This window comes from Setaria italica, chromosome III (genome assembly GCF_000263155.2).
Source record: "Setaria italica strain Yugu1 chromosome III, Setaria_italica_v2.0, whole genome shotgun sequence".
In the NCBI taxonomy this organism is placed as follows: Eukaryota; Viridiplantae; Streptophyta; class Magnoliopsida; order Poales; family Poaceae; genus Setaria; species Setaria italica.
The window spans coordinates 32,625,428-32,638,571 of record NC_028452.1 but is presented as its reverse complement, the minus strand read 5'-3'; the positions used below and the strand labels follow the sequence as shown (position 1 = coordinate 32,638,571).

General features: G+C 43.4%; 1 protein-coding gene across 1 annotated transcript in view; it reads right to left on the bottom strand.

Moving 5' to 3' along the window:
- Positions 1 to 11,105: 11,105 nt before the first annotated feature.
- LOC101759292 (probable metal-nicotianamine transporter YSL3) overlaps positions 11,106 to 13,144 on the bottom strand; it is an 8,415-nt gene continuing 6,376 nt past the window's right edge. Inside the window, exon 6 of the mRNA XM_004962465.1 lies at positions 11,106 to 12,249. Within this exon, the coding sequence (XP_004962522.1) occupies positions 11,227 to 12,249 (1,023 nt within the window). The 3' untranslated portion in view covers positions 11,106 to 11,226. The remainder of the gene's footprint in view (positions 12,250 to 13,144) is intronic.

Here is a 13,144-nt window from a genome sequence, read left to right as displayed (position 1 = left end):
CCTATCATCCCCAAACTGGAGGACAGACAAAAAGAGTCAATCAAATCTTGGAGGATATGTTAAGAGCATGTGTCCTTACCTTCTCTAAGCTATGGGACGAATGTTTGCCCCTAGCTGAGTTCTCCTATAATAATAGTTATCAAGCTAGTATCAAAATGGCACCTTTCGAAGCCTTGTATGGTCGAAGATGCCGAACCCCCTTGAATTGGTCGGAAGTAGGAGAAAGGACACATTTGGGATCAGATTTGGTTATGGAAACCGAGGAAAAGGTCCGAAAAATTCGTAAACATTTGGAAATAGCCCAGTCTCGACAAAAGAGTTATTGAGATAAAAGGAGACGGTCTTTGGAATTTCATATCGGAGATTTTGTGTACCTGAAGGTATCTCCGATGAAAGGAGTACAACGTTTTGGAATAAAGGGTAAACTAGCCCCAAGGTACATTGGTCCTTATGAAATTCTGGAACGAAAGGGTCCGGTAGCATACAAGCTATCATTACCAGAAGTGCTTAAGAGTTCCAGAAGAGATTCTAGAAGATCCAGAAATTGAGCTCGAACCAGATCTAACCTATGAAGAAAGGCCTATTAAAATTCTGGATCAAAAGACAAGAGATACCCGAACTCGGAGTATTACATTTTACAAGGTACAATGGAAAAATCATACTCCAGATGAAGCTACTTGGGAACAGGCTGAAGACCGAGAGTCTAAATATCCTGAACTATTTGAAACTGTCAGCATCAAATGAACAGAAGCCACCACCCCACTTTCCTTATACAGAAAAGAAAAAGATAGTATGTCTGAGGCAGTTTCCTTTCCATTCCCAAAGCTAAGGATTTGACCCCGGGAATCTCAGGACGAGATTCTGTTAAGGGGGAGAGGCTGTAATACCTGCCATTTTAGTCATCAAAGTAACTCTGAAGAAATAGAAGCAATTAATGAAGGAAAGGAGCAGAAATTGGCAAAAAATCAAATTCGGGTCAAATTTGACCGAAATTTGAATTTTGAATTTGAAATTCAGGAAACTTCAGCAAAAGTATGGAATTGAAGTATCAAAGTGATTAGAACTTGAGGATCAAGATTTGGGACAAGACCTGGTCCCAAATACCTCAAGAAAACTCAAAGAAAGAAATTAAAAACCGAAGTCACTATTCACCATCCGACAATAGAAGTTCAGAAAAACAGCAGCAGAGTCTATTTTGGAAATTAATTTCCGACCAATTTTCCAAATAAGTGGATCAAGACAACTACATAGTGATGAAGTATGGACTTTGGACAAGTATCTTCAGGTGTTGTTGATCAGGAACAGTGAGGGGAACAAATTCAAATTTAAGCTCAAAGTCAGCACATTGTCACGGTAGACTGTATTGCTGAATTTGACAAAGTCTGAAAACAGCAATATGTGGCCGAATTTGGAGCTGATTTCAGAAAAATGTAGAACAAAAGGTGTGAGTGTTTATGGGCAAAATGGAACCCTTGGTGGTTGTAGAACATAAATGGGAAGAAGTTGGACTGAAAGGAAAGGTTTTGGACTACTGAAATGATTTACAAAGTAGGGCAAATGACCATAACCAAGTGACTGACGAACTGAATCGGAATTCAATGGAATTCAGTGACCTCAGGCCAAACATTTTGAAATTGCCAACAAATGAATGAAAATCTCGGGCAAGAGTTTAAATATGAATTGTGGAGCTCGAGTTTATCTACAACTTTACTTAAGTGACTTGTGGACCGTCGGATTCGAAATCAGCCGTGGTGGAGCTCTGAACTTCGGGCGTAAGAAAATAAGAAGGGAGGGGGGGGGCGACAGAGCAAGCAGGACGTGTTGCCGCCGGTGCGTCTGCCACTGTCCAGCTCAAGATAGCTAGGCCACCTCCTCACCACGCAAGCCTACGAGTAGACCACGGTGGCAACCATGCGCGCGGTGAAATCTTTCGTATATCTACCGCTCCCGCCGACCGTTTCTACCGCTGTTCTTTTTACCGCCGCCGCCCTTCTGTCCAAGCCATCGCCACCGACCAAATTCCTCTGCCACGCCTCACCTCCCGTCGATTCCTCTCCCCCACTCCTACACAGATACCCCAGCTACACCCTAGTCGAGTTGTTGTCCAACATCCTTGCCGGAATACCCTACACCGCCGTCGTTTCTGTCTGCCATCACCGCACCTCCTGCTCACGGTGAGCACCTCCTTGCTCTTGTTCTCTTTCTTCTTGGGTAGTCGTAGGCGGGTCCTTGGGATGCTAGGAAGCCGTAGAGGGAGTCGTCGGGGTAAGCTAAGCCGTTGTCGTGCTTAGCCATGACCGGCCTTAGGCGCCGCCGCCCGCCGCCGTGGAGGGAGTAGCTCCGGCCATCTCCCGGGAATCTGTCGCTGCGCACGGGTGCGCTAGGGCATGGGGATACTTCCCCGGCCTAGCCCCGTCGCTGGTGGGGCGCCGGTCGGCGAGCCGCACCGCCCCCTGTCATGCCTATTTTGGCGGAAGGAGGAAGACGGTACTGGAGCCGCGGGCCCGTGCGTCAGTGGGGAGAAGGAGAGAAGAGAGAGGCAGGCCGAGCGCGGGCGTCAGTTGGGCCAGCGTTCCGGAGGCCCAAGGAGTCGGTACGGTCGGCCGTTAGAAGAAAGGCCGGAGGCCCAGGAGTTCAGCAGGCCAGGTTTCGCGGAAGGAAAAAGAAAAGAAAGAGTGGGCCGTTGGGCCGGTGCCGGTCCGAGAAGAGAAAAGGAAAAGAAGAATCGGCCAAGAGAGCCCGTTAGAGGAGGGGGTAGGCCAGCGGGTAGGATGAATAGGAGAAGGGGTGGGTCCGAGTCGCGGGCCCAGCGTAAGAGACAGGGGGTAGAATAGGGTCGCGTGAGAAAAGTTGCCGGGGGTGTTCTTCGGGAAAATTAGATTTCCTTTATAGAATAATTAGTTTAAATCCGAATCTCACCTTTTAAATCATAGAAATTTCTAGGAGTGTCCAAAATTAGTGAAACCAATTTTGTTAGGCTTATTTTATTTTCCTTTATGCATTAAAATTTTTATACCCTAGAAAAATAATAAAAATTTGGGTATTTATTTAATGCCTTTCTTTTAAGGTATTTAAATAAATACTTAATCTTTATTAAATGCATAAAATATGGAATAACATTTTCATAATTACAAATTATCATTAATTCATAGGAAATTAGGTTTTAAAGCTAGAAAATATTTATAACATTTTCTAAAAATAAAAGAAAAGGCCCTAAGTAAGGTTAATTAAGGAAATAAAAATTGTGGGCTAATCTTTTCGGGTTTTTGTGTGTTGGCTTGCAACTTTATAATGATAAATTGTATAGTCCTTGTTGGCTTGCAACTTTATCATGAAGGAAAGTTGTATAGTCTTGTATTCAAAAATTTGCATTCCTAACCCCTGCATATGTTGTGTTATAGACACCGAAGCACCAGAAGGAGATTTCTCGGAATATTCAGAAGGATCTCTAGAATTTGAGAAAGTCTTTGAATTGGTCCCCTGCGAGGCCAACCCTTCGGACAGTGCTAACTTTTTTAGCGAACAAGGCAAGCCCCGGTGCATTATACCTATTATTTTGGAGTCAATATTTCATGTGTCCATTATTGGTTATTTGCTATATGTATGCACTAAGTCTAGGAGTTGCTTGAAACCCATTCTTGTGCATGATCATACCTTGTTTTAAGGACATCTTTGCCACTTGTTCAAACCTTTAGTAGATAACCCAAGTCTAGAATGGCTTAGTTGCTTAAATACTTGCTTTACCAAAACTTAAGGTAAATTTTTAGTCATGCATGTTAATTATGGAAAGATGAGTTGGAAATTAAGAAGCGGACAGAAGCTAAGGATGTAGTACTGTCTGCTAGATTAATCTGGTTAAGGCCCGATTCGTTATCTTAACCTTTGATCAAGTGAAAGACATCTGATCACTTACTGGGTATGGGACCAGTAAAGCCCAGTAGGTTAGTAAACCCTCTGATCGGGAATACTTCATACCCGCGCTTGACGTGCTAGAGATTGGCAGGGGTGTAGCCTGAAACTCACATGGTGATCGGGTCAGACGTGGGGTCCCATGTGGTGGTGCGTCCCTGGGTCCGGGTAGTCTTATTCCCAATCATTGGATTTGCTAATCGAAAATTCGTTACGTACGACCTGGACAGTCGTATATAGCTGGTGATCAGAGTACTCTCCTGCAGGATGTAATATGATCCGGATCGTCGCAATTCTCGGTTAGGAATGCACTTGATCACTGTTGAGCATCGTAGCATAAATTCATGAATGCCATATCTTTCTAATAATGTTTGGTGTATGACTTAATCCCTTGTTGTTTGCAAATAATCTTTTATCATCACCTAGAATGGTTAGGTAAATACTTAACCCAAATAAAAGATAAAGCTAAGGTCTCACTTTTAGTAAGCTTTTTGGCAAAAATGTATCAGCCAAGTACACCAAAAACGCTATCATGTACTCCCAAGAGAAACTATTATATTGGTTAGTCGGGTAAGCCTTGCTGAGTACCTCGTACTCAGGGTTATCCCTTGTGGCTATTTTCAGAAACATCACAGGAGTCCACCGAGGAGGAAGCCCCGAAATCCTAGGGTATTGTTACGAGTCTCACAATACCCTTAGAAGAAGTCTTATAATGCTCATCTCCATCCGAACCGTTTATGTTTTAAATCCTAGAACTCTGTCTAACACTGCACTGTTAAGTTTGCTTCAAACTATGTCTTGTATTAACTCGTACCTCGTGTATGTATGTCAAAATGTAATATTTGTTGATGCTATCCTATCGCGAATACAATCCTGATGTATGGCTATGAGACACGACGTGGATCTTTCGAGGAGTCCTAGGGACACTCGACGGACGACCGGACTTATGCTGTTTTAAGTGCGTTTCGAATAATTGCTGCGTCGGCAGCGATTAGGCGCACTTAAACCAGTTTAAGTTGGACGGTTCCGCCACACACAGGTACAATATTCTTATGATATAGTTTGACCAAAATGTTATGTTACAATAGGGGCTTGCTCATTATATGTGTATGTATACTTATTTAATATATTGTCATCAGCCTTCTATTCATTTTACAATTTTGTATAAGACTGAGACTGAAATCATGCAACTATACGGGCGCAGGGGCACGCTCCAAACACTAGTACGATTTAAAGGACTGATGCATGTATATGGGCGAAGAGCATGCAGATATCTAGCAACTTTGACTTTTTTCACGGCACAATACATAGGTGGTTTGAAGGGGACAGTAACGGGTGGGAACTTGCAAGTTAAAATTTGAAAGTTCAGAAATGGAATAATAATTAGGAAAATATCTATATACTAATATTTACTTTGTGCATATACAAACTTATATATTTGACTAAGAAAGAGCAGTCTAAAAAAACTCCAGAACTATATAATCCATAGAATAATAGTCAACTAGAAAGAGAGGTCCTCACATCGCCCATGCAGTATTACTCCACCTATTAATTATAGACATAGGATTATAGTCAGTTTTGGAAACAACGATAATTTCGAAGAAAATGTTGAGCTTCTTAATCAAAATGTTGAGCTATATTCCCATCTTTATTGAAATACAACAATCAGAATGTTGAAATAGAGCAGTAAGAAATGTTGATTCGAAAGAATGTTGGAGTGCTTAGATAAAAATGTTGAACTAGGCTTACTAAATTGTTGAACAAAAATGTCAAATGTTGAACTAGGCTTACAAACTGTTGACCTAAGCATACAAATGATAAATTCAAAAAAGTTGAATCTAGTTGTTTAAAATTGTTGCACATGCTCATCTAGAAAATGTTGAAATAAATTTTGAGAAATGTTGAATACAATGCTTTACCATGTCGGCCAGCCAAAACAGTATACTAAAAATGTTGAAATGATCTATTAAAAAGTTGAACTATTATATTAAATGTTGAAACAACATACTAAAAATGTTGAAATGATGTATTAAAAATGTTGAACTATTATATTAAATGTTGAAATATCATACTAAAAATGTTGAAATAATGTATTAAAAATGTTGAAATGCTATATTAAAAATGTTGAACTGTTATACTAAAATGTTCAACAGCGTACTAAAATGTTGGAATGATGTATTAAAATTGTTGAACTATTATATTAAATATTGAAATAGTAAATTGAAAAATATAAAATAACATATTGGATCTCATTATGTCACATTAATTTAAAAAAATACTATGGTTCAAATGTATTTCAAATTGGATGTGCGGTTTAAAAGAAAACATGATTTGAAGTTTGAAATCTTATTAGAATCCCACCCACTTCCCTCCACTTGGGACACGACAACTGTCCCTGCATGCATGCTACTGCGCTATGCGCCTGCTACTGCTCCGCATGCAGGGTGAACCACGCTAATCTTTGCACGAATCTAAAATATTAGAACAACAATATCATTCCCACCTTCCGGAAGATGGATAGAATTCCCATAGATGCAACCCTCCCTAAAAATGGCAATCGGGCGGGTCTGTACCCGAGACCCATGGGTTTCAGACCTAACAGGGGCAGGGGCGGGTCTGGAATCAGCCCCACGGGTCTCGGGTTTGGGGTTCCGATAGTTGGCGGGTGCGGGGGCGGGTTTACCCTCCCCCCACGGGTGACCCACGGGGCCCCGGCCCAAACAAACAGCCCAGCCCACGTCCGAACTCAACCCTAGGTATATAATGTGACTCTCCGTCTCTCCCACTCTCGCACTCCGGTGAGTCTCCAAGTAGCTGGTTGCGTGCGCGATGCGCCGCAACCGGCAACCCCGAATCCCCGAGACCCCGATTCCCTATCGTGTCTCGCGCGAGGCCTCAATCCCGGTCCCCATCACCGGATCTCCCCCTTGCCCGGTCGCCGCCACGCCCCGCGAGCGCCGCACCGCCACCAGGCCCAGTCGCCAGCCACCCTTGCCCCACTCTCCCTCAACCATCGACCCGTGAGGTGCGAGCGCCGCCAAGCCAAGACACCAGCCGCCCGTGCCCCTTGCTAGTCGCCGCCTTCGCCCTATCTCCCACGAGCGGCGAGCACCGCTGGCCACCTGCCCTCGTCGCCCTTACCCCCTCGCCCGCGAGCGGCGAGCACCGCCTGGCTTCCCTCGCCCCCTTCACCCGCGATAGTCGTGCGGCCACCCTCGCCTGCAAGACACTGAGATAGGTAAGTGGCCATATTTTTTTGTCCTTTGCTTCACTGAGATTACATAATTGATCTATTTTTTACTTCTGTTACTTTGTGTTGTAGATTGTTGGACCTGTGTAGATTGTATGGCCTTGTGCCCTTGTTAACTACAACAGTAAGGTAACTAAGGTTCAGAGGTCATTCATCGTGTTCTCCGGGCAAAAACCATACTGATTGTTTCTGAATGTACCTAAGGGTTTCTAAAACTTGTAGAATGTATTTACTAAAACTTGTAGAATGTATTTACTAAAACTTGCTATAGTTACTGATTGTTTCTGATTTTTTGGATGTATTCAAAACAATGATGTACAAAAAATCATGTTTCTATTTCTATTAAGCTTAAATTATTTCTGTTTGCTCATTACATTCAAGTTTCTGTTTAAATACATGTTAAGCTACATTATTTCCGTTTATGTTTACATCATTGTCCAATACTTAAATTGTATGTTTATGTTTGCACAGCAATGTCGACTCCTGCCACAAGTGGATCCCATTCTGATGCTACATCTCCACAGGACGGTGGATCTGGATCTCAAGTGCAAGCGACTGTTGCTTCTACTTCTCGTCCTCTTACTCGTTCATGTGTGTTAGCACCTGCATCTACAACCCCATATGATTCTACTGCTCCAGGTACAGAAGATGTGATAGAGGTAGAAGATGATGTTGCGGTTGGTAGTAAGAGAAAGCTAAAATCTGAAGTTTGGAAAGAGTTTGATAGGATTAGATGAAATGGGAATTGGAAGGAAAAATGCATCTGGTGTAAGAAAATGTTAGGAGGAGAAACTAGAAATGGTACAAATGACTTGTGCGGGCACCTTGAGATTTGCCAGGATAGAGCTGTTAGAAAAGGGTTAAAAGAGTCATCTCTTAAATTATCTGCAAACCCACAAGATGGCACTGTTACTTTTGAGAAATACACATTTGACCAAGATATAGCTAGGAAAGAACTTGCACTAATGATTATTGTCCATGAGTACCCTCTTTCTATGGTGGACCATGTTGGGTTTCACAAGCTCTGTGCTGCATTGCAACCTGCATTCAAAGTGGTGTCTAGAAACACAATCAGGAAGGATATCTTGGATATGTATGAAGTTCAAAGATAATCTATGTTGAAGTATTTCAGGAAATTGAGTTCTCGTGTTGCTGTTAGTATGGATCTATGGACAGCAAATCACCAGAGGAAAGGGTACATGGCAGTGACAGCCCATTTTCTGAATGATGACTGGAACTTGAAAAGTTTTCTTCTTAGGTAAAGCATATGGCAGCCAACCTTGTTTATCTCTGTGTTGCTCATTATTCTTTTCCTTGTTTCCTTAGTTCTGACAATACTTATTTGTGCAGGTTGATTTATATTCCAGCTCCACATACAGCTGAAGTTATAAATGAAGTCATCAAGACTCCAGAAGCTCATCGCCTCAATCTCCAGGAGCTCATGTGAACTGACAATCTTCTTGTGTTGTTGTGATTCTTGTCATTTTGTGAACTGCCAACAAATAAACTTGTTATTGTGAACTGACAATAATATGTGAACTGCCAATCATCCATTGTGACTGTGAACTTTGACTTGTGAGTTGTGATTGTGAAGTGTGAACTGTCAACTGTGAATGTGAAATTGTGAATGTGAATGTGATCTGTGTGTTGTGATTTGTGAAATGGGACTTGTGAATTACTGAATTGTGAACTGTGAAGTGGCTTGCTCATTTTTATTTGGAGTAGCCACTTTGTGAACTGTGGCTGCTCATTTTTATTTGTAAACTATGACTTGTCACTTTATCAGTATATGTATGTGGTATGTCAGTTGTCACTATGTCACTGTTGCTCGGATTTCGAGTGTCTCGTCAGGTTTCAGTTGTCCACGGGTTTCGAAGGCGGGTGTAGAATTCCACCCGAAATGAGGTTTGGGTTCGGGGGCGGATTTTATTTTTGAGTTTCGGGTGCGGATCCGCAGAAGCTTCACCCAACCCCGACCCGCTCCGTTGCCAATTTTTAACCCTCCCTCCCTGGGCGATCGGTGGGCCGCGAGTAGCAGTTGCGCCAGAAGCAATTGGGCTACCAGCAGGAGGCGCAGGAATCCCTGCAGGTTGTGGGCCACCGGTAGCTCCTGCTGGCCAGGAGGCCTGTGGGTGTTGGTCCAGTAGACCTTGCCGTAGACGATGAGGCTGCAGCAGAAGCACATGCTGCTGAGGCCTCCTGGTGGTGACAGCTGGTGAGTGCGGCCCAGCGTGCGTGCTGGCAGGCCACCAACAGCTGCATGCACGCCAGGCAATGGTTCGGGTCGGATGCAACCCGCCATATTTATCTACACCTATAATATCTAATGGGTGGAATTTTGCACCCATAACCATACACCCTGCACACCGTTCTATGACTGCTCAAAGAAATAAAGTTTTATAAAATATACCAACATGACGACATCAAGCAATATATTACGACAGGTAAAACACAATTTGAACAACGTACCAAAATAAGAGACGATACTTTTACGTTTGATTTAGAAAAATAGAATAATCTAGCAATAGTTCCAGACCAACTTTCATCAAGTATTATATAATACATCAATAATTCAACTTTAGTATAGCCTAACAAGGCAACGGTCTAAATTTCACCGTATCATACATCAACATGATACAGGAGGAGCACACACAGGACGAGAAGGCACGAACGGCCCCTCGAAGCTGCCGAGCAGCGGAGCTACTGCGTCGTCGAAGCTGGACGGGGCACGAAGCCACTCCCGCCTGATCGAGCTGACGACGAAGCTGAGGCAGATCACACAGGGACCAAGCCGAAGGGTTGGTGGCGCCTCCCGGGACAGCTCGGGCAGCCCGCTCGCATTCGAGCGCACAGTCAGCGCAGGTGTGCCCACCTGAGTTCTTACATGACCGGCTAGTGCTCTGGTTACTTTGAAAAAAAAAAGTTGAGGCAGATCGCGGCCGCTCAACACCGGCAAGCGGCGGAGCGTCCGCGGAGAAGCGTGGTTGCTCAACATCGGAAGGCGACGGAGCGGCCACAGAACGTGACGGGCGCATTGTGCATGGCATGGAGGCAGATACTGGAGCCGTGCATGGCACAACTGGGACGTCTCCATCAAGAAGAAAATCAAAAGAAGTGCTAGCTAGGTGACTTCGGTGACACAGACGCCAAAGGAAAATATGTCTCGTCAAAGATTACATAACCGTGTTGAGAGATCGACCTTATGTGAGGCACTAGCTTGTGCGCGGAGGTAGCTTGAAGGTTAGGATAACACAACCCAAACACACGCAAGTGTTCGTACTGAGGTGGTTTGCGATGTAGGATAGTAGAATTGCGTCGGGAGGGCAGCCCAAGGCACAGTATGGAGGCAGCAGCGCAGCATGTACAGATGTGTTCGGGAGGGAACGAACGCGTGGCACGAGCGCGATCTAGGCGATTGCGATGGTGCGCGAGCGCGACGTGTCGCGGCTGATGGGAGCGGCGGCGAGAGGGTGGTGTGGACGCATACGCGGAGGTTCACGAGGCGGAAACACGGAGGGGCAGCGTGACTGGTAAAACGGCACGGCGCTTGGTTTGGTACAGGTAGGGCAGCAGAAGAATTACGGTAAAACCTGTACTCGTGATACTATATCGAGAATAAGAGTTTGGGAGAAACACCACCCACTCAATGAGGGGGTGACCAATATGGTTTGGTATATAAGGAATACAATCTCACAAGGGCAAGATGGCATAAATATCTAGTAAATACACAACTTAGCACATGAACTGTTTACAACTTACACAGTGGAATTGACACGTACCCAAAGTGAATGTTTACGATATCATTAGACAATCACTTGAATTGTACATTGCCACCATTGCAGCTGATAAATTTGTCAAAATTCGTACCAAAGAACTCAGTGCGTGGTAGTTCTCACAGAAATGAGCTGAGCAATTGAATTAGATCGGATGGCCTTTTTCTTCCCATATGAAACTTTTTGTCAAATATTTATTTATAAAACATAAATTTACATGCAAATTAAGTTACATGATAAAGACCACAATAAATTCCAAGACATAAAAATCCGTATCTGCCTCTGTTTATCATGTCATTCCTTGTGTCCTAAAGTATTTAGAAATGCATCCGCGATCTGCACTTCTTTTCCACTTGCTAGGAACTTCATGCACATTGGAGGTTCCACATTGAAGAGGCCTAGTAATGCTGATGGTAGATACCATATTCCATCTCCACTTACTAAGCCTGCTGCAACTGCCGATGACAATATTTCTGCACTTTGTCTGTTTACTTTAGTCCAAATGATTAACAATATACTACCTAGGGTCATATCGACGGTGAAGGTAGGTCCAGAGAGGAATGGTAGTGCTATTGCTGTCATGCAAGGGATGTAATATTGCAGTTTCCAATCTTTTCTCTGAGACACCAATCTAACTATCTCGAGAGCTATTGTTATGAGGACTGTAATGAAACAAAAGGTGAGGCAGTGTTTAGGGAGCTCCTTCACTCCTCCCATACCAAGTAGGCCAATGGCACGATACATTGCTGCGGAGGGGCACGGGTACTCTGATTTTTTTGTTCCAATTGGAGCAGTTTTCTTGGCATTTAGCTCAAAGAAAAGAAAGATTAATGGGTTAATAACTGAACCGATTAGTATACCATATATATGCCCAGCAAATACAACTCTTGGGGAAGTCAGTGTCATATAACCTGTCCTGTGGTCTTGCACAGCCTGTGAAGAAATATTAAGACACATCATGGCTACAGCGCAAGCTGCAATGCCAGCGATGACTGCACCAGGTTTCGAGAACCATGCTGCTACAAGGAAAAGTACGAACTTGGCATAAGTTGGTGCAACTGACCAATCTGTGAGACCTGTTCCGTATGTATTACTGAAGGTAAACACAGGTATACTGATGAATAATAAGACTAAGTGATGGAACTTGATTTCATGGAAGATCCAAGGGGTAATAACTGAACATATTAATGCGATCCCAATGTATCCGGTCACTCCTCCAAACACCGGGAGACGGTTACCAATAAATACCTCAAGCCTTTTCCGATCGTCATAGTTAAGGCTGGGGTGTTTCAAGATATATTTAGTCACCCCTGAATCCTTTTCTTGCCTTTTCTTATAGAAGTCGATTAACATTGCAGTAGTCAGTGTAATGAAGTTGAATATTCCCTCGGTGATGACCATTGTTAAGCCCAAGAAAATCTATCATTCAACATATATAGAAGAATTAGTCATTCTTTCTCATGAAATGATTACCAAATGTTCAAATGTATGCTGACATTAATATAATGGATAGAATGCCCAAGGTGAATTTAAATATAGCTCTCTACATATAATCTTGCCAGGTGTAGTTGCCAACACCTTCTACACTTCTAAATAGGCTAAACATCACTAGTAGAGAATTGGCTTTCCATGCGCCCCCTTTTATCTCGGCTTAAAGTTGGCCCGGGACAAAAGGTTCACCAACCAGGACTAAAACTCGGTCACTGGTGGGGGACTCACCAACCGGGACCTTTTATCCCGGTTGCAAAGGCTAGTGGGAAAAAAAGACTCTGAGAGGCCTTTTATCCCGGTTTGAAAGACCAACCGGGATAAAAGGCCTCTCAGAGTCTTTTTTTCCCACTAGCCTTTGCAACCGGGATAAAAGGTCCCGGTTGGTGAGTCCCCCACCAGTGACCGAGTTTTAGTCCTGGTTGGTGAACCTTTTGTCCCGGGCCAACTTTAAGCCGAGATAAAAGGGGGCGCATGGAAAGCCAATTCTCTACTAGTGATGTTTAGCCTATTTAGAAGTGTAGAAGGTGTTGGCAACTACACCTGGCAAGATTATATGTAGAGAGCTATATTTAAATTCACCTTGGGCATTCTATCCATTATATTAATGTCAGCATACATTTGAACATTTGGTAATCATTTCATGAGAAAGATGACTAATTCTTCTATATATGTTGAATGATAGATTTTCTTGGGCTTAACAATGGTCATCACCCGAGGAATA